General features: G+C 37.7%; 1 protein-coding gene across 3 annotated transcripts in view; it reads right to left on the bottom strand.

The window, feature by feature from the left end:
• The window catches only part of LOC132680586 (phosphatidylinositol 3,4,5-trisphosphate 3-phosphatase TPTE2-like), a 166936-nt gene extending 147778 nt beyond the window's left edge, over positions 1–19158 (bottom strand). For 2 of the 3 annotated variants that reach the window (XM_078434076.2, XM_078434077.2), the window contains exons 1-4: positions 18403–19158; positions 17482–17577; positions 14016–14054; positions 13054–13107 (exon numbers count right to left, since the gene is read on the bottom strand). In XM_078434076.2, the coding sequence (XP_078290202.1) occupies positions 13054–13107; positions 14016–14054; positions 17482–17540 (152 nt within the window). In that variant the 5' untranslated portion in view covers positions 17541–17577; positions 18403–19158. The remainder of the gene's footprint in view (positions 1–13053; positions 13108–14015; positions 14055–17481; positions 17578–18402) is intronic. The other variant, XM_078434080.2, reaches the window with a different exon arrangement.
• Between the last annotated feature and the right edge of the window lie 1132 nt (positions 19159–20290).

The raw sequence follows: 20290 nt of genomic DNA, 5'->3' as shown, positions 1-20290 counted from the left end.
CAAATGCTGGTGAGGATACAGAGAAGAAGAAACCTTTGTACTGTTGGTGGAACGTAAACTGGTACAACCACTATGGAAAGCAGTATGGGGGTTCCTCAAAAAAATGAAAATAAAACTAAAATATGATCCAGTAATCTCACTTCTGGATATACCTCCAAAGGAAATGAAATTATTATCTCACACAATTATACGTACTTCCATGTTCATTGAAACATTATTCAAAATAGCCAAGATATGAAAGCTTAACCCTTCACTGATACACAATGGACAAAGAAAACGTGGTATATACATAAATAAAAATGGGGCAATACTCAACCTTAAAGGAATTTTCACCATTTGTAATGACATGGATGAACCCGGAGTAACGAGGCAAAAAGAATTACAAAGACATAGGATGCTCACACCCAAGTTTGAGTAAACAAGATCAGGTAAATAAGTATAGAGGGGGCAGGGCCAAGTCCCCCAGGATAGACAGGGAGGGGCAAAGGCCCCTGTGCAAAGGTATTAGGTATTCAGGGCAAGAATGTCTGGCAATTTAGTACTGTAGCAGAAAGCTGCTTTCACTGGAAGGAAGGACCAAATTAGGGAAACAGGTAAATAGGGCTATAGACAGCTGCCCAGAGAGAGCTAATTAGCAAAAGAAAGGTGCCTTGTTAACCCTGAGGCAGCCTGTTCTCTGTCTTATCCCCTGGGCTGGCTAAAATAAACAAACCTGGAGCCTCCTGTTTGCAGTTATCATCCAACTGCCCGGCGGGGCCAGGATTTTGGTTTATATTGACCCAAACCCCTAACACCGTCTCTCTTCAAAACCCCCTTTCCCTCCTGCCCATGAGTTAATGTTCACAGATTCATTGTCTCTTTGTGCACACCCATCACGTTTGCAAGCAAGATGAATTAGGGTGTGAGGACCTAATGTATAATTGGTGACTATAGTTGATAACACTATATTGTATAATCAAAATTTGCTAACAGTAGAAGTTAAATGATCTCACACATAAAGTAAATATGTGAGATGATGGCTAGGAATAATCCTTTCACAATGTATAGCAGATCGTCATTTTGTACATTTTAAATATCTTATATTTTTGTCAATTATACCTTCATAAAGGTGGAAAAAGGTTTTAAATGCATATGTAGTTTTATTAACTAGGAAATATATTCATGATATGTCATTAAGTAATGAAGTTATTTTTTTAAAAATGTGTGATTGGGGCACCTGGGTGACTCAGGTGAGAGTCCGAATTGGGCTCAGGTCATAATCTCACTGCTGGTGGGTTTGAGCCCTGTGTTGGGCTCTGTGCTGACAGCTCAGAGCCTGGAGCCTGTATCTCCATTCCCTCTACTCCTCCACCCCCCGCTCTCAAAAATAAATAAAATGTTAAAAATATTTTAAAAGAATGTGTGATTTAGTACCTAGAAACAAAAAATGCATATACCTAAAAAACTAGAAGGGTATGTATCAGATTAAGAATGACTATCTGTGGATGGACTTATTGCTTATATTTTCTGATTTTGCTATAATGAACTTGTGTCCTTTTGGTTGTTTTATTTTTAAGAGCACCATTGCACTTATCTAAAACAGGCAAAAAGTAGCTTCTGATAGGTATGGTATTGCCTGGTTCTCCTTTCAGAGGGATCTTAGAAGATAATGTTGCCTGGCAATTTTAAAATACAAAGTTGTAGCGCTTTATAGCACATTCATTCGACAGTTTTCTGAGTGCTTCATGGCTCCAGATCTGCCAGAGCAAAGAAGAAACAACCCCTGTGATCCCAGTTCAGGATGCAGGTGGCACCCACATTAGGAGATAGTTGTGTTTTGTTAGTTTTTAAAGACTTTATTTTTAAAACATTTTTATCTTAACAGCAAAATTAAGAGGATGATACAGAGATTTCCCATATGCCCCATCCCCACATGTGCATTGCCTACTCTATTAGCAACATCGTCCACCAGAATAGTACATTTGTTATCCACCGACATATTATAATCAATGTCCATAATTTCTGGTTCACTTTTGAGGCTGTACATCCTATAGGTATGGACAAATGTATAATGACATGGATCCATCATTATAATATCATACAGAGTATTTTCACTGCCCTCAAAATCCTGTGTGCTTCTCCTATTTATCCTTACCCCCCGCTTTTTGAATATTAGCATAAAACTTAATTACGGTGCTTCAGAGTTTTCGAAGCACTTTCACCAACATTTTTTCCACTTTTACTGTTAATTTTTTATTATACAAATCTCAGATAGAAACCTCCAATAGTATTACCACCAGTTTACAGATGAAGAAACAAGTTTGAAGAGGTTTAGGGACTTTCCAAGCATAGATACCAGCTCTTATTACAAATCCAAGACCATCCCTTAAGTCGAAATCATCAGTGTTTCTCACAGGGAGTACTGCAAATACCTCCTTTCCCTATATAGTAAACTTTTGTAATATTAAAAACACACAAAGAAAACCACCCCCAAATCTATTTTATTTGGAGTTGGGTGGGAAGAAGAAAATGCTTGCCTTGCTCAATCTATCCGAATTTTCAATCCCATTGCAGAATAAGTGTAGCTAATATGTAGACATGTAACACATCCACTGCCTATTCTCATATCATCAAAAAAAGGAATGCCAAGTTATTTTCTGGAAATACGTTTTGGAGAAAATGGATAATTTGGTGATTAAGGAAACAGATGGAGACTAACCATGATACAGAGACCTACGTACCACCCAGGGTCCTATAATGAGGAATCTGAACTGAGACCAGGTCATCTGTAGGCTTCTTGTTGGCCAAACTATTCAGATGTCCCTAAGGGAGGGAGCAACTAGGCCAACTAAGGAGAGATTCCCAAGACTGAGATTCTGCCCATGGGAAACTAGATGAAGAAAAATTCAAACTGAATTCCACATCCCTACTGGTTTCGATCAGACACAGTTGCATCAGTTTAGCTCTGTACCTCTTACAATACACCAGAATACTTCCTGTGTTCTTGTAAAGTAATCCCACTATGTGCTGTGGTTACTGGCTTCCCTCCTTCCTTGATTTACTTAGATAAAGTATGTACCAGTGTATCACTATGTGATGAGCTATACTTTTATTTTTGGCATCATTTTCCTAAATATTTTCATTAAGTACAATTTTGGCTATATTAAAAATTGGTTTAGAATACTTACTAATATTTTCTTAGAAATCCAGTTTCTGCATAAGGAGAACAGGGTTATAGATACTACCTACCAAGAGACTTTGTTCCAGGGACATATCAAATATCTAAATAAATAGAGCTGGCTAGGCAAACTGCCTGACATAGAGTACATATTCAATAAATGCTCATTTCTGTCACTACCCCAGTCCATAAAACTCATGTGACACACTCCAGGACCCTTATTAAGTGGCAGAGTAAACTCTCCATTGAAACCCATGATGAAAGAAGTCATGAAAATGAAAAATCATGGATTTCCAAGGAAGATGGTGGAGTAGGGGGATTCTAGGCTCACCATGTCTCACAGATAAGCCTAAATAACACCCACATCAGTATACATAACCCAGAAAACAACCTGAAGACTGGAAGAACAAACTCTTCACAGCTAAATGGAGAGAAGAGGCCATATAGAAAAGGGCAGAAACGTGGTTGGAAGTCAAAGTGACCTACAAGACTGTCCCTAGGAGGGAAGGACATCATGGTCACGAAGGGAGAGGAGCAGACCTCATACCAGGCACCCAAGGCATGGGGGACCTGCACTGGGAAGACCAATCCCCATAACATTTGGCTTTGAAAACCAGAGGAGACTAACTTTTGAATTTTTATAATCAGTGGGGCTTAACACCTGAAACTTTAAAAACCAGCAGGCTTAGCTCTGAGAGAGGTGGAAGGCTATAGGAACCTGAGTCCTCACCCTTAAAGAGACAGTGTAACAAACAGCCTGACTGAGGTACAGCATAGAAGCAGCAGTTTGAAAAACACCTAAGGAATACAGGAAGGACATTTGTTTGCTAATATCAGAGCTTGTGTTGGAGGGGGTGGGGATCTTTAGGAGAACAAAAGAATTGGCAGGTACCGTATCATCCCCTACTCCCCAACCTAGCTATATGGACAGCTGCAGAAACCAGCACAGTGCAAACACTCTATACCCAGCTGTGCACTCTACACCACACTCTTGTGGACCTGCCCCCTCCACCCTAGCCTCACCAAGAGTTTTCCAGAAGTTCCCCTACCACAGGTGAAAACCACATACTTTGCTGGCACTATATAACACGTCCCTATGTTTTCCTGCAGACACACTTCATCCAACATGCCCTGGGCAGGCGTCCATCCAAAGAGGATGGGAGAGTGAGAAAGCAGCCCCAGCAGGAGCCAGCACCTTCCCAAAGCAACTACTGCCCTGGAGAAAGGGGAAGAAAACCAAACACACATACCGTCAGACTGCGGTCACAGCGTTAGGCTGCAGGCAGACATCTGGTCTGACTTCAAGCTCTGCCCCCCCAAGAAAGCAGCTCAGGGAATAACACTGGGAGAGCATCCTGCAACTTGGTGCTACTGCATCTCTGGCAAATGCCTGGTCTGACTGAACTCAAGCCTAAGGTGGCCCCAGACTGGCCCACTAAGAACATAGGCAACAAACCCTGCCCGCAAAAGGCAAAGAGTCACTGCAGACATCTGGACTGAAGTCACAATAGTAGAGTATACACAACACACCTAGGAGGCACCCCTGAAACAACAGATTCTGATGAAAAGGGGACATTGCATTTCAGGGCACTAAAGGACCTCTTCATAGGGCCACTACTTTCAAGAGCAGGGGACACAGCTCAATTGCCAAGCACATAGAAACAGACACAGACAGACAAAATGAGGAGACAAAGGAATAGGTCCCCAAACAAAGAAGAAGACAAAATCACAGCCAGAGAGATAAATGAAAAAGAGATAAGTAACATGCCTGATAGAGAATTTAAAGTCATGGTCATGAAGATATTCACTGGACTTGAGAAAGGAGTGAAAGACCTCAGTGAGACCCTCAATAAAGGGATAGAAAACATAAAACAGAACCAATCAGGGTTAAAGAACTCAACTGATATTAAAAATACCCTAGAGGGAATAAATAGATTAGAGGAAGGAGAAGAATCCATCAGCAACCTGGAGGACAAAGTAATAGAAAATAGTCAAGCTGAACATGAGAGAGGAAAAAAAAAAAAAAAACAATAAGAAACGAGAATATATTAAGAGAACCCAGAAACACCATCAAGCATAACAACATCCACATTATAGGGATCCCAGAAGGAAAAAGAAAGAGGGAGAAAATTTGAGTAAATAGCTGAATACTTCCCTAACCTGGGGAAGGAAACAGAAATCCAGATAAAGACGACACAGAGAGCCCCCAACAAAATCAACCCAAGGAGGTACACACCAAGACACATAGTCATTTCATGGCAAAAAGTAGTGATAAAGAGAGAATTTTAAATGCAGCAAAAGAAGACAGTTACATACAAGGAAAATTCCATAAGGCTATCAGCTGATTTTTTAGCAGAAACTTTGCAGACCAGAAGAGATTGGCATGATATATTCAAAGTCCTGAAAGGGAAAAATGTGCAGCCAAGAATTCTTTATCCAGCAAGGCTATCATTCAGGATAGAACAACAGATAGAGTTTCTCAGACAAAAACTAAAGTACCTCTACAAGAAATATTAAAGGAGACACTTTGAAAGCAAACGAAAGACTGTAAGTGAAAGTATAAAAAGTAGGAAACACAAAAGCAGTAAATATGAGCATATCTGTAAAAACCAGGCGAAGGATTCACAAAATAGAATGTAAAATATGACACCATATTCCTAAAATGGTGGGGGGCTAGGGGAGGAATAAAGAATGGGTTCAAACTTGAGCAACCATCAACTTAAAATAGATTACAATATTGCAGAAGAGGATATATAGAAACCTAATGATAAACACACATACAAATGCTGATTCCAAGGGGCATGTGCATCTCCATGTTTATAGCAGCACTATCAACAACAGCCAAATTATGGAAAGAGCCCAACTGTCCATCAACTGATGAATGGATAAAGAAGACATGGTGTGCGTGTGTATATAATGGAATACTACTCAGTGATCAAATAGAATGCAGTCTTGCCATTTGCAACAATGTGGCTGGAACTAGAGTGTTTTATGCTAAGTGAAATAAGTGAGAGAGAACACAAGTATCATGATTTCACTCATATGTGGAATTTAAGAAACAAAACAGATGAACATAGGGGAAGGGAAGGAAAAAGAAGATAAAAACAGAGGTAAACCAACCATAAGAGACTCTTAAATACAGAGAACAAACTGAGGGTTGCTAGAGGGGAGGTAGGTGGGAGGATGGGCTAAATGGGTGATGGGCATTAAGGAGGGCACTTGTTGGGATGAACACTGGGTGTTATATGGAAGTGATGAATCACTAAATTCTACTCCTGAAACCAATATTGCACTATGTTAACTAACTTGAATTTAAATAAGTTAAAAAATTAAAACATTTAAAAACCAGTTATAGCTATGCAAAGAATAAAGAGAAAGTATTCTGAGTATATCACTAAAGAAAGGCACAAAAGCAGGAAAGAGAGCAGGGGAAGAAAAGATTTTTTTAAAAAAAAATCACAAAAACAACCACAAAACAAGTAAGAAAATGGCAATAAATACATATCAATAATTACTTGGAAAGTAAATGGCCAAACACTCCAAAAGAGATAGCGTGACAGAGTAGATTAAAACAAGACCCATCTGCCTGTCAGACACCATTTCAGACCTAAAGACATCTGCAGATTGAATGTGAGTGGGGAGAAACATTTATCATGTAAATGGATGTCAAAAGAAAGGGGTAGCAATACTTAAAAAAAGTATTTTTTCCTATATAAGTTTTTATTTAAATTCGTTAGTTAACATGCAGTATAATACTAGACTCAGGAGTCCAATATAGTGATTCAGCCCATACATCACCTGCTGTTCATCAAAACGATTGCACCCTGGGATGCCTGGGTGGCTCTGTTGGTTAAGTGGCCGACTCTGGCTCAGGTCATGATCTCAAGATTCATGAGTTTGAGCCCCACACCGGCATCTGTGCTGACAGCTCAGAGCCTGGAGCCTGCTTCAGCGTCTGTGTCTCCCTCTCTCTCTGCCCCTACCCTGCTTATGCTCTGTCTCTCAAAAAAAATAAACAAAAAATTTTTGTTTAAAAATGCACTCCTTAATCCCCACTACCTATTTAACCCACCCACCCCCACCTCCCATCTGGTAACCATCAGTTTGTTCTGTGAAGAGTCTGTTTCTTGGCTTGCTTCTCTTTTTCCCCCCTTTGCTCGTTTGTTTTGTTTCTTAAATTCCATATATGAGTGAGATCATATGGTATTTATCTTTCTCTAACTGACTTATCTCACTTAGCATAATACTCTCTAGCTCCTTCCATGTTGTTACAAATGGCAAGATTGCATTCTTTTTGATGGCCAAGTAATATTCCAACACCACACACACACACACACACACACACACACACACACACACTCTTTATCCATTCATCAATTTATGGATAGTTGGGCTGCTTCCATATCTTGGCTATTATAAATAATGTTGCTATAAATATCAGGATGCATGTATCTCTTTCAATTAGTATTTTTGTATTCTTTGGGTAAATACCTAGTAGTGCAATTGCTGGATCATATGGTAGTTATACCTTTTGCAGAACCTCCATACTGTTTTCCAGAGTGGCTGCACTAGTATGCATTCCCATCTACCATGCAAGAAGGTTCCCCTTTCTCTACATCCTTACCAACACCTGATTGTTTCTTGTGTTGTTGATTTTAGCCACTCTGATAGGTGTGAGGTGGTATCTCATCATGGTGCTGATTTGCATTTTCCTGCTGAATAATGTTGAGCATCTTTTCATATGTCTGCTGGCCATCTATAGGTCTTTTTTGGAAAATTACCATTCCTGTCTTCTACCTTTTTTATTTTTGTTTTTTTAAATGTTTATTTATCTTGAGAGAGGGACAAAAGGCAAGAGCAAGCAGGGGAGAGGCAGAGAGAATCCCAAGCAGACTCCACCATCAGCACAGAGCCCAACACAGAGCTCAATCTCACAAACCAGGAGATCATGACCTGAGCCAAAATCAAGAGTTGGATGCTTAACATACTGAGCCACTCAGGCACTCCTGACCATTTTTCAATTGGATTGTTTTTTGGGTGTTGAGTTGTATCAGTTATTTATATATTTTGGAGACTAACCCTTTATCACATATATCATTTGCAAATATCTTCTCCCATTCCATAGGCTGCCTTTTAGTTTTGTTGATTGTTTCCTTTGCTGTGCAGAAGCTTTCTATTTTGATGTATCCCCACAGTGAATTTTTGTTTTTGTTTCCCTTGCCTCAGGAGACATATCTAGAAAAATGTTGCTATGGCTAATGTTAATTAAGTTACTACCTGTATTCTCCTCTAGGACTTTTATATGTTTCAGGTCTCACATCTAGGTCCTTAATCCATTTTGAATTTATTTTTTGTGAATGGTGTAAGAAAGTGGTCCATTTTCATTCTTTTGCATGATGCTGTCGAATTTTCCCAACACCATTTGTTGAAGAGACAGTCTTGGAAGAAATAGACTTTAAAACACAGACTGTAACAAGAGACAAAGAAGGACACTACATAATCATAACAGGAACAGTCTAAAGAGAAAATATAACAATTGTAAATATTTATGTACCAAACATGAAAGCATCCAAATATATAAAATAGTTAATAGCGAACATAAAGGAACCAATTGATACTAATATAACAATAGTATGGGACTTTAACACCCACTTATATCAATGGACAAATCATCCAATCAAAAAAATTAATGAGGAAACAGTGGCTTTGAACGACATACTGTACCAGATGGATTTAACAGATATATTCAGAATATCCCATCCTAAAACAGCAGAATACATATTCTTTTCAGGTGCACATGAAACATTCTCCAGGATAAACCACATATTAGGCCACAAAACTAGTCAACAAATTAGAAAATACCGAAGTCATGGCATGCATCTTTTCTGACCACAACACTATGAAACTAGAAGTCAACCACAAGAAAAAAATTAGGAAGAGCACAAATTCACGGAGGTTAAATAACATGCCACTAAATAATGAATGGGTCAACCAAGAAGTCAAAGAGGAAATCAAATTAAAAAAATACATGAAGACCAATGGAAGTGAAAATACAATGAGTCAAAATTTTCAGATGCAACAAAAGCAATTGTAAGAGGGATATTTATAGCAATATGGTTCTACCTCAAGAAGCAAGAAAAATCTCAAACAATTTAACATTACACCTAAAGGAGCTAGGAGAAAAAAGAGCAAATAAAACCCCAAACCAGAAGAAAATAATAAAGATAAAAGAGGAAATAAATGATATAGAAACTAAAAATTGAACAGATCAATGAAACCAGGAGCTGGTTCTTTGAAAAGATCAACAAAACTGATAAACCTCTAGCCAGACTAATCAAAAGAAAAAAAAAGAGGAAGCGCAAATAAACAAAATCACAAATGAAAGAGGAGAAATAACCACCATAGAAACACAAACAATTGTCAGAGATTATTATGAAAAATTATATGCTGACAAACTGGATAACCCCCAAAAGATGGATAAATTTCTAGAAACATATAACCTACCAAAACTGAAGCAGGAAAAAATAGAAAACTTGAACAGACTGATTACCAACAATGAAATTGAATCAGCAATCAAAAAACTCCCAACAAACCGAAGTCCAGGACCAGAGAGCTTCACAGGAGAATTCTACCAGTTAAAGCAGACTGAATACCCCTTCTTTTCAAACTATTCCAAAAAACTGAAAATAAAGAAAAACTTCCAAATTCATTCTATGAGGCCAGTATCATTACCCTGATACCAAAAATCAGATAAAGACACCACAAAAAATGAGAACCACAGGTCAATATCTCTGATGAACATAGATGCAAAAATCCTTAACAAAATACTAGCAAATCAAATCCAACAATACATGAAAAAATCATTCAACAATCAAGTGGGATTTATTCCCACAATGAAAGGGTGGTTCAATATTTGCAAACCGATCAACGTGAAACATCACATTAGTAAAAGAAAGGATAACAACAATATGATCATTTCCATAGGTGCAGAAAAAGCATTTGACAAAGTACAGCATCTGTTCATGATTAAAAACCCTCAACAAAGTAGGTTTAGAGGCAACATACCTCAACATCATAAAGGCCATATATGAAAACCCACAGCAAACATCATACTCAATGGTAAAAAACAGACTTTTTCCCCTGAGGTTAAGAATAAGACAAGGATGTCCACTCTCACCACTTTTATTCAACACAGTGTTGCAAGTCCTACCCACAGCCATCAGACAACAAAAAGAAATAAACGGCATCCAAATTGGTAAGGAAGAGGTAAAACCCTATTTGCAGATGACATGATACTATATAGAGAAAACCCTGAAGATTCCAACAAGAAAATACTAGAACTTATAAATTCAGTAAAGTCACAGGATACAAATCAATATATAGAAATCTGTTTCATATCTATATACTATTAATGAAGCAGAAGAAATTAAGAGAACAGTCCCATTTACAATTGCACCAAAAATCATAAGATACCTAGGAATAAACTTAAGAGATGAAAGGTCTGTATTCTGAAAACTATAAAACACTGATAAAACAAATTGAAAAGGACACAAACAAATGAAAGATATTCTACGCTCATGGTTTGGAGGAAAAACATATTGTTAAAAATGTCTATATATTTTTTAATAAATAAACTTTTAAAAATGTCTATATTATGCAAAGCAATTTACAGATTTAATGCAATCTTTATTAAAATATCAATAACATTTTTCACAGAACTAGAACAAACAAACCTAAAATTTGTATGGAACTACAAATAACCCCCAATAGTCAAAGCAATCCTGAAAAACAAAACTTGAGATATCACAACTCCAGATTTCAGGTTATATTGCAAAGCTATATAGACACATAGATCAACAGACAAAAATGGACACACAGATCAACAGAACAGAGAGGCCAAAAATAAACCCACAATTATATAGTCAATTAATCTTTGACAAAGGGGAAAGAATATACAATGGGGAAAAGACAGTCTCTTCAACAAATGGTGATGGGAAAACTGGACAGCTACATGCAAAAGAATGAAACTGGACCACTTTCTTATACCATTCACAAAAATAAATTCACAAGGGATCAAAGCATCAAAGTTCTAGAGGAGAACACAGACACTAATTTCTGTGACATTGGCCATAGCAACATTTTTCGAAATATGTGTCCTCAGGCAAGAGAAACAAAAGAAAAAAATAAACTACTGGAATTACACTACAATAAAAAAATAAAATAAAAATAAAAAAAACTTTTGTACAGCAAAAAAAACCATCAACAAACCAAAAAGGCAATCTAGGATATATCCGATAGGGGGTTAATATCCAAAATGTGTAAATAATGTATACAATTCAACATGCCCAAACAAATAATCAAATTAAAAATGGGGCAGAAAACTGCATCGGACTTCAACTCAGGTCGTGATCTCAGGGTTTGAGAGCTCAAGCCCTGCTTTTCTCTCTCCCCCTTCCCTTCTTCTCCCACCACTGGAATATTATTCAGCCATGTAAAAGGATGAAATCTTGTCATTTGTAACAACATGGATTGATCTAGAGGGTATAATGCAAAGTGAAATAGTCAGAGAAAGATAAATACCCTAGGATTTCATTCATGTGGGGGATTTAAGATGCAAAACAAGTGAACAAAGTAAAAAAGAGACAAACCAAAAAAGAAACCCTTAAATAGAGAATAAAATCATGGTTACCTGTGGCAGGAAGAGGGGGTCAGGTGAAATAGGTGAAAGGGATTAAAGAGTACACTTATCGGGATGGGCATTAAGTAATGATAGAATTATTGAATCACTATATTGTATACCTGAAACTAGTAACTGTATGTTTACACTGGAATTAAAAGAATTTAGAGGGAAAATTGTGGATAATCTCAAGTATTTGTAGTCATTAGTTGGCCCTTTATGTTCCATGTAATCTTTGTCTAGACAGTAAAACAATTCCAACAGTGACCAGTTAATTTCCTCTTCAGCACTCCTCATTCTTCAACATTGACACAATATTAAATGGTTGAATAACATGGCCAGAAAACTCCCATGACTCTTTGTGCAGTTCAGACATATGTGGTTTTAAATATGTCTTCTTTCCTTGGCTCGAGTACACAGTAAAAATACCTTCAGATCACAGCAATAGCAAGTATTCTCAGTCAGATTACTTAGAAACAAGTCAAAACTAATTCCAATGAGCAAAAATTTAATCTGCAAAACATGTTCACATCTATTAGTCTCATTACTCATAGATAAAAATCCACAAAATGGGGAATCATAATACATCCAGCAAAAATGAGACAGAAATATAACTGAAGATTAACCAGTGGCCCTCATTTCTCTATTTTAAAAGACTGATAAAATTTCAAAAGATATATTCACATTTTCAACCTAGAACATTTAAGTGTGGTAAATAGAAAAAAAAATTTTAAACATGGTACTTTTCTATATGAATTATTGTATTGCCTTTCCCTCCCACACATTTTGATACCTTTCCATAGTTCTCCATTTTCTTCCTAGCTCAGAACAAGCCATATCTCCCCCCAAATAAGAGATTCATCAATAGCTCCCCTCCCCCAAGACTTCAATCTGATTTTCCTAATTCATCTGAAATTGATGTAAATCAATGTCTTCATCACCATCATTGTGCCTAGAAAGTTGGTCTAGCTTACTTTAAACACCAACGAATGAAAAAATATCATTAGAGACTTCCTACATGCAGCAGTGAGGTGATCAATTTATCTGAACAACAAAAAACCCTTGAATCTAAAATTTATAGTCAACATGACCTAACTCACAGAAAGCCCTAACTTTTTAGAACGGATTTTATTTTAGATCACTGTCCAGAAAATTCTATGTTGCCATGGATACCCCTGAGACTGAATTTCTCACCATCCCCCAATATATTATACCTTACCTTTCATTGGTGGCTTCATTAGAGATTCCTGATATGAATTCATCTAGATCATCTCTAAAGAATTAAAAATGTGTATGATCAGACCCCAGTGGCTTCATAGCCAAACTTCTGTTTTAACTTAGCTTTGTTGTTGTTGTTGTTGTTGTTGTTTGTTTGTTTTTTAGAATTCAACCAGCTTACAAATTGAAGACTCACTGTAACTATTTGTAAATTAGTTATTTGGAAATTGGCATTTCCATTTTCCTTAGAAATGGGTTTTTTTTTAAATAGTAGTAATGAAAATCTCTGGCTTAACAAATCAAAAAAGCCTAACATATCAAGGCAAGTACAATTCTTTACTGCTAAATTCAGTTCTCCTGAAACTGCACTGAGGTTGAATTTACTTCAAAATATAGCTTCATTTTGTAGGTATACAGCCTTTCAGCTTATTTCCTGATTATCAAGTTTCTTCACTGTATCCTTACTCTTCATGTGTCATGTAAGTCTCTTCTGTTCCTGAGTTTGGTTCAAATAACTGCAAGCTTGAGTCAGGGGCTTCCTCAAATATAATGATGGGTTTATATCTGAAACACCAGCTTTAGATGATTGTAAACCTCTGGAGGGAAAGGGGACAGACCAAGGTCTATGAGCTCCATCCTTTTCTGCTGAGAGCTCCACAGTTACCTGTCCACTGCCACCTCTCACTCAAATAATAGGATCCTCTCTTTACCTGGTCTACTCTAGCAGAGTCTCACACACATATATTATGAGAGTATCCTAAGAAACTCTGGCTTCTGGTTACTAAGGGTCATAAACTATGAGCAGGAAGTCTCCCTCTTCTGACATGTTCTTCCTTTTATCCCCCCGACTTAGACCCCAAAAGAAAGACAGTTATTTACAGAAGCTTACAGTCTCGTATGGAAACCTCTTATTGCCACCAATGCTAATACCTTTCGGCACTCAGATCAGTCAAGTCAACTCACCCATGGTCATCACTGTTGTCAGAGGAATCCATAATTCTGCTAAAGGGTAAAAACATACAAAAAATAAATTCAGACATTCTGGAAAGCAACCAGTTTCTTCTTCCTGACAGAATTTTATGACATGAAAAGTAAAATCATGAGGAAACATGACAAAATGACAGAAACATTGTCAGGGTACAGCAATGAGGCCTCTGAGATAGCCTCTTGGCTGTGTGTGTGTCTGCCCACTGGAAAGAGAAGGAAAGAATTAAGGAGGTATAATTTTTGTGATTAAACCTCCTTTCTTCTCCATTTTGTCAACCATTCACATATTCTGGAATCCGTTTGGGAAATAGGAATGATCTGAGCAAAAGGATGGGGAGGGAGATCCCGATAATAACTAATGAAAGGATACAGAGATAAAGAAAATGCCACAACAATAAATATTCCAGTTTCAAGGACTAGTCCCTGATCACCATTTGGTAGAGAAGAAACTAGTAGGTAGGTCAAGAATTGCCTAAATAATGGGGCACCTGGGTGGCTTAGTTGGTTAAGTGACTCCTGATTTCAACTCAGGTCATAATCTCATAGTCCATGAGATTGAGCCTGCATTGGGATCTGTGCTGACAATGCAGGGCCTGCTTGGGATTCTCTCTCTCTCCCCCTCTCTCTCTCCCCCTTTCCCCCATGCTCTCTCTTTCTCTCTCTCTCTCACTCAAAACAAACAAACAAACAAACAGGTATTCAAAATGGTTTCTTTTTCTCTCAATTCATTTTACGAAAAGGTATCTGGTTAAATTATCCAAAGTCAAGACTCCTCACCACCAAACCACTGGCTTGGATAACTTAATTTCTCTACAATTTAATTTTCTCATCTGTAAAATAAGACACATTGAAAATGCACTTTACATTTGTCCAGGTCATAAAATCATGCTGTATGTTCATCATATCACAAACATTACTGGTTTTTAGGCAGCCTGCCCTCTTCACCAAATGTTATACCAAAAATACCAATGTGACAAACAACATGGAAAAAAATCATAAATTTCAAAAACACTTCAAGATTTTCAAAGTACTAAATTTCCATAATTTCCTAGGAAATCTTGGATTCCTATCCATAGGAGAGTCTTCCTCCCAAAACTATAGAAGTCAAACTGAAGTATGGATTTAAAAAACTAACAATAACAGAAACCCTGGGAGAAGCCAGAAGACTGAGAGCTGTCTCCTGTGGTGGACAGACGGAGGAAAAAGTCTGATACAGGCAGTCTTGAGGGGCTTAGCGGGAGGGAAATTTTTAAGTTCTTTTCTTGCTTTTCCTCTGAGTTGCTTGGAGACAATAACTGCCATTCTCAGTAGAAACCAGAAGCCACTACCCAGATGTAGTTAGGATAAAATTTGGGTAGCATTATGGCACCTGGGTAGTTCAGTCAGTTGAGCATCTATTTCTTGATTTTGTTCAGGTCATGATCCCAGGTTTGTGGGATCAAGCCCTTTGTTGGGCTCTGCACTGAGCATGGAAACTGCTTAAGATTTTCTCTCTCTCTCTCTCTCTCCCTCCCCCCATCCCTCTCCCCCACTCACATGCTTTCTCTCACTCTAAGATAAAAAAAATTTTTCATTGGCATTAGGTTAGCTGATGAAAACAGGGAAGGGCTAAAGAGCAATCCTTGGGCCTTCACTCTTCCACCCTTTTACCTCCAAAAGTCCCAGGTGAACAACCAAGAAGTCTGCCTTCTCCAATGTTGCTTTTGTCCAAGACCTTAAAGGTAGCATATCTTGACAAGAGAAATTACCTGGATCACAGTGTTTCACCATTATGCAGAGTCTCTGTCCCTAGGCTATCACGTCCCTTCATGTTAAATTTACTGAGAAAAACATACCTTAGGTCCTAGCTTTCAACAACAGTTACTATATAAAACGTCACCCAACCCAGGATACTTTTGAAAGTGAAAAGGATATGTTATTAATAATTTTGCTGAGACAACAGCCACAGATTGAGATTTTCCCAAGAAAATCTTCAGTCCTTCCCTAATACAATTTACCAGTCAGAGGGCTCAATGGCCACAAGGAATATGAGCTCACAAATCAAAATAGTTAGATACCTGATGAGTACGACTGAAAAAGAGACACAACAAACTGAACAACATATACCATCTGAAACAGAACTATTGGAATATACTGAACAAGATTTTCTTTTAACATGAAATTTATTGTCAAGTTGGTTTCCATACAACACCCAGTGTTCATCCCAACAAGTGCCCTCCTCAATACCCATCACCCACCCTCACCTCCCTCCCACCCCCCCATCAACCCTCAGATTGTTCTCAGTATTTAAGAGTCTTTTATGGTTTTCCCTCCCTCTCTAACTTTTTTTCCTTCCCCTCCCCCATGGTCTTCTGTTAAGTTTCTCAGGATCCACATAAGAGTGAAAACATATGGTATATCTGTCTTTCTCTGTGTGACTTATTTCACTTAGCATAACACTCTCCAGTTCCATCCACATTGCTACAAAAGGCCATATTTCATTCTTTCTCATGAACAAGATTTTTAAGTCAACATGAGAAATACACTTAAAGATACAAGGGAAGATGTTAGTAAAATGAAATAAGAATAAGAAATCGTATTGAAAAACCCAAGAGGATATCTTAAATGTAAAAGTCAAATTGTTGAAATAAAGAATCACTTCATGGCATAAACAGTAATTTGGATACATGTCGAAAGCAAGTTAATCCAGAGTTGGAAGAAGAGGTTGAGAAATCCCCAGAAAACAGAAGAGACCACAAAAGAAAAACCAGTTGATATAAAGGATAAAAACAGATCTCTAACACCTGGACTCTAGATAACAAAATATATATATATATTTTTTTTAAATAAATTTCCAAAAATTAAAGAAAATATCACAAAGTGATGTTTCATCTAACAAACATTTAAATGGTATTTACTAAGTGCCAGGTATTGTCCTCATGCTTCACAAATATTTCAATTGGTCCTCAACCTTCAAGATAGTTACAATTATTATTTATTTTAACCAATTCACAGATCTTGAATAGTCATGTTTCTAATATCCACCATACTGATTTATAAGCCACTCATTGCTAATAAAAATTTGTGACCTTCCCTGTGGTAATTTACAGTGTTTCAGGTATTGATTGAAATGGGACAATGGAAGCCCTTGCAATGACCATCTCAAAATGGTCATCCCCCACCAGCCATGGACAGAGCATCCCCCATAAGGGCATCCAGCTGTCCTAGAGGGAAAGCTTAAAGTGACTGTAACTGGCATATGCATATTGTTAATGGCATACTGTCTAAGCAGTAGTAGTATAGGAAATTGTAAGCATAAAACAGTGTCTTTAAGTTGTGAGTTTGCTGAATTTCATTTATGTATAGTTTACACTCATTATGAAAGAAGGTGTATATATATTCCCTATTCAATTAACCTTGAATTGTGCTTAAAATTTGGTAACATTTGCATCTTATTACTTACTTATTATTTCTTTGATGCATGAACCAGAGATATAAAGGGTTCCTCTTTAATCTCTGCATGGTATTGTCTTGTGGACAACCACAATCTACAATTAATCTGAAAAAAAAAAGAAAAAGAAAACCACATATGACTTTTATTCTCAGGATTTTTAAAATACATAGGATACTTGCCCTGTTAGGAAGAAAGTCACACATAGAACCTACCAGGTATGCATTGGCCTTTCTAAAGTCTTGAATCTACAACTTATAAGATCTACAACACTGTAAAATTTTATCATTCCTCTGAAATATGTATTCTGTATTTTATTTTAGTTCAAGGAATGGAAGAAAAAGTTTTTTGAATATTCAATAAAGTTTAAGTTTAGTTCAAAGACAGAACACTTTAAAGACTGCTCTCTTGCTACATAGGACCCAGCAAGTGAAATAAAATGAATTTCAAACCAAATTTACATCATCATAGTGATTTATGATATTTCCATCTTGAAACATTCCATAGCATAAATCAAAGGAGTGGTAAAGCAAAGATATGTCCTTCAACATTTCACATAGCAGATTTGTGGCATGCAAGGGAACTGGAAGTCACTGGAGAATAAGACATTGCCAATTACATTGCCAAGTTACCAAATAGGCAGACTGAAATGTGCCACAAGGCCCTAAATTCTTGGCAAAGAGCAAAAAAATGAAAACTGAAAAGTACTTTTTTCATAAATAAATCAATTGGGGCATAAATTTTTATTTTGAGTTTTGGGCTTGAGAGCAAGCCACCTGTAAATGCTGTATCTTCAAGAGGTATCACCTCATGGACAGTGGGAGTAGGGATCCCAAAGTTCTTTTCCAGAGGTGGCCAGGAAAACCAATGTGGACCAAGACAGAGCCACGTGTCTAAGGATCCTCTGTCCCTGCAAACCTCAGATCTGCTTACCTACAGGTAGGGCTGCTTTCAAGGGGCCACAGCAGAAGGGAGGTAGAGCACAGAAGGACTCAGATCTTGGGACTTGAATACAACTTTTCCTAAGTGGAAGCAAATATTACTCAAGATCCTATTATCAGTATTCTTTCCTGGATACTGCCTTTAACTTTTTTCTTTAAAAAAATTTTTAATTTCCCCAAACCAAGCCCGTTAAGTCAAATCTTGTCCCAATTCCTGGCCAGCAACAAGGTTACTGCTTTTTGGTCCTATATTGGCCTAGAACACCCCCATCCCTGCCCACACATCACCATCTCACATCCCCTCCATCTCTGGTTCCCTGGGGATGAGGAGGTTCTTTCTGGAAGGTCACTGGGAAGAAGTGAACATTTATTAATCGCCCACTGCTGAGCACAAGGCAAAACTTGCCATCTATGGCCACAAAGACCCCCACCTGCCCCTTTCCCCCCACCTTCAGCCCTCCCTCTAAGACATTCTTCTGTCTTTGAGGATGAAGGACAACATTAGCCAACATAGAAGGCAGAGGATGGGATGCCTTTGTCCAGAGACACCCTCCCACCCTTAGGTCTTTACCTGGTGCTGGTAACAAGCTAGTACTGGAATAAGAACTCCGTGTCCATGGCAACCCCAAACAACAGATTCCAGGTGGTCCTGAGAGTGTAGAAGAGTGGGGAATACAATGAACTTGGTTCCACACTGATTCCAGGTAGTTCTGAGATTGTAGTAGTACGATGGGGAATACAGTGAACTTGGTTGTAGGCTATAGGGTCTTAAAAACAGATGCTGTTCTCCTTAAAGATGGGGGTACCAAGATCAAAGATCCCAGGATAATAATCTCAGAGAAGATTGTCTCACCTTATACTTTTTATTTTGCAAGAAAAAGAATGATCAAAGAGCTAAATGTTTTCTAATATAAAATTTGACTAAAATATGCAAGGTTGACACAGGACCCAGGACAAAAATTATTTCCACAAACTATCATTTCATGGGATTGAGAAGAAACAATCAAATATTATTTGTGAATTTAAAATACACCCATTTTCCTGGTAGAGTAAATCTGAGAAGGTGGAAACAAATGCCAAAAAACAAAAACAAATATAGAAAGTTTTAAAACTCTAGATGAGGAGAGCCTGGGTGGCTCAGTCGGTTAAACAGCCGACTTTGGCTCAGGTCATGATCTCATGGTTCGTGAGTTCGAGCCCCGCATCATGCTCTGTGCTGACAGCTCAGAGCCTGGAGCCTGCTTCAGATTCTGTGTCTCTCTCTGTCTCTGTCTCTCTCTCTCTGCCCTCCCCCACTTGCTCTCTGTCTCTCAAAAATAAACATTAAAATTTTTTTAAAAAGCTAGATGAAACATTAGAATTTTCTATATGAAAATTATAATATAAAAATTACCACAAAAATAATTAAGAAAGATCTGTTTGACAGTTTGTGTTGGTACATGTTCTGATGCTGAATAAATAGTCACAGAAGTCATTGAAATGAGATTAAGGTTGTATTTATTTAATATTTCTATAAGTAGTTTGCAAGATACAAAAATGAATAAAACATGGTCACTGACTTCAATGTCACATCGATGACCTCAAGGCCAGACCAGTTTGAAATATGCCCAGAGCATTCTGTTCTCTGTGAGAAAGACCCAGCCTAAAAAGAAAATACCAGAGCCTTGTCTGATCTAAGGAAAGGGCAAGAAGACAACCTTAGCCCCTTCTAGCCTTCCTGTCTCACATAGGAGGATGGAAAAGAGACAAAAACTCTTCTGAAGGTCACAGTCCTTGTTTCTTTTCATGTCTTAGTATTTTATTGAAGATTGGGCTTTTAAAATAATATAACAACTGCAAATCAGATTTTTCCCTTTCCCCGGGGTTTATTGTTGGTTTTT

The sequence above is a fragment of the Panthera onca genome, chromosome A1, assembly GCF_046562875.1.
Source record: "Panthera onca isolate mPanOnc1 chromosome A1, mPanOnc1 haplotype 2, whole genome shotgun sequence".
Lineage (NCBI taxonomy): Eukaryota > Metazoa > Chordata > Mammalia > Carnivora > Felidae > Panthera > Panthera onca.
Note: the sequence above shows the minus strand (reverse complement) of the source record. Positions and strands in the feature narration are given on the sequence as shown.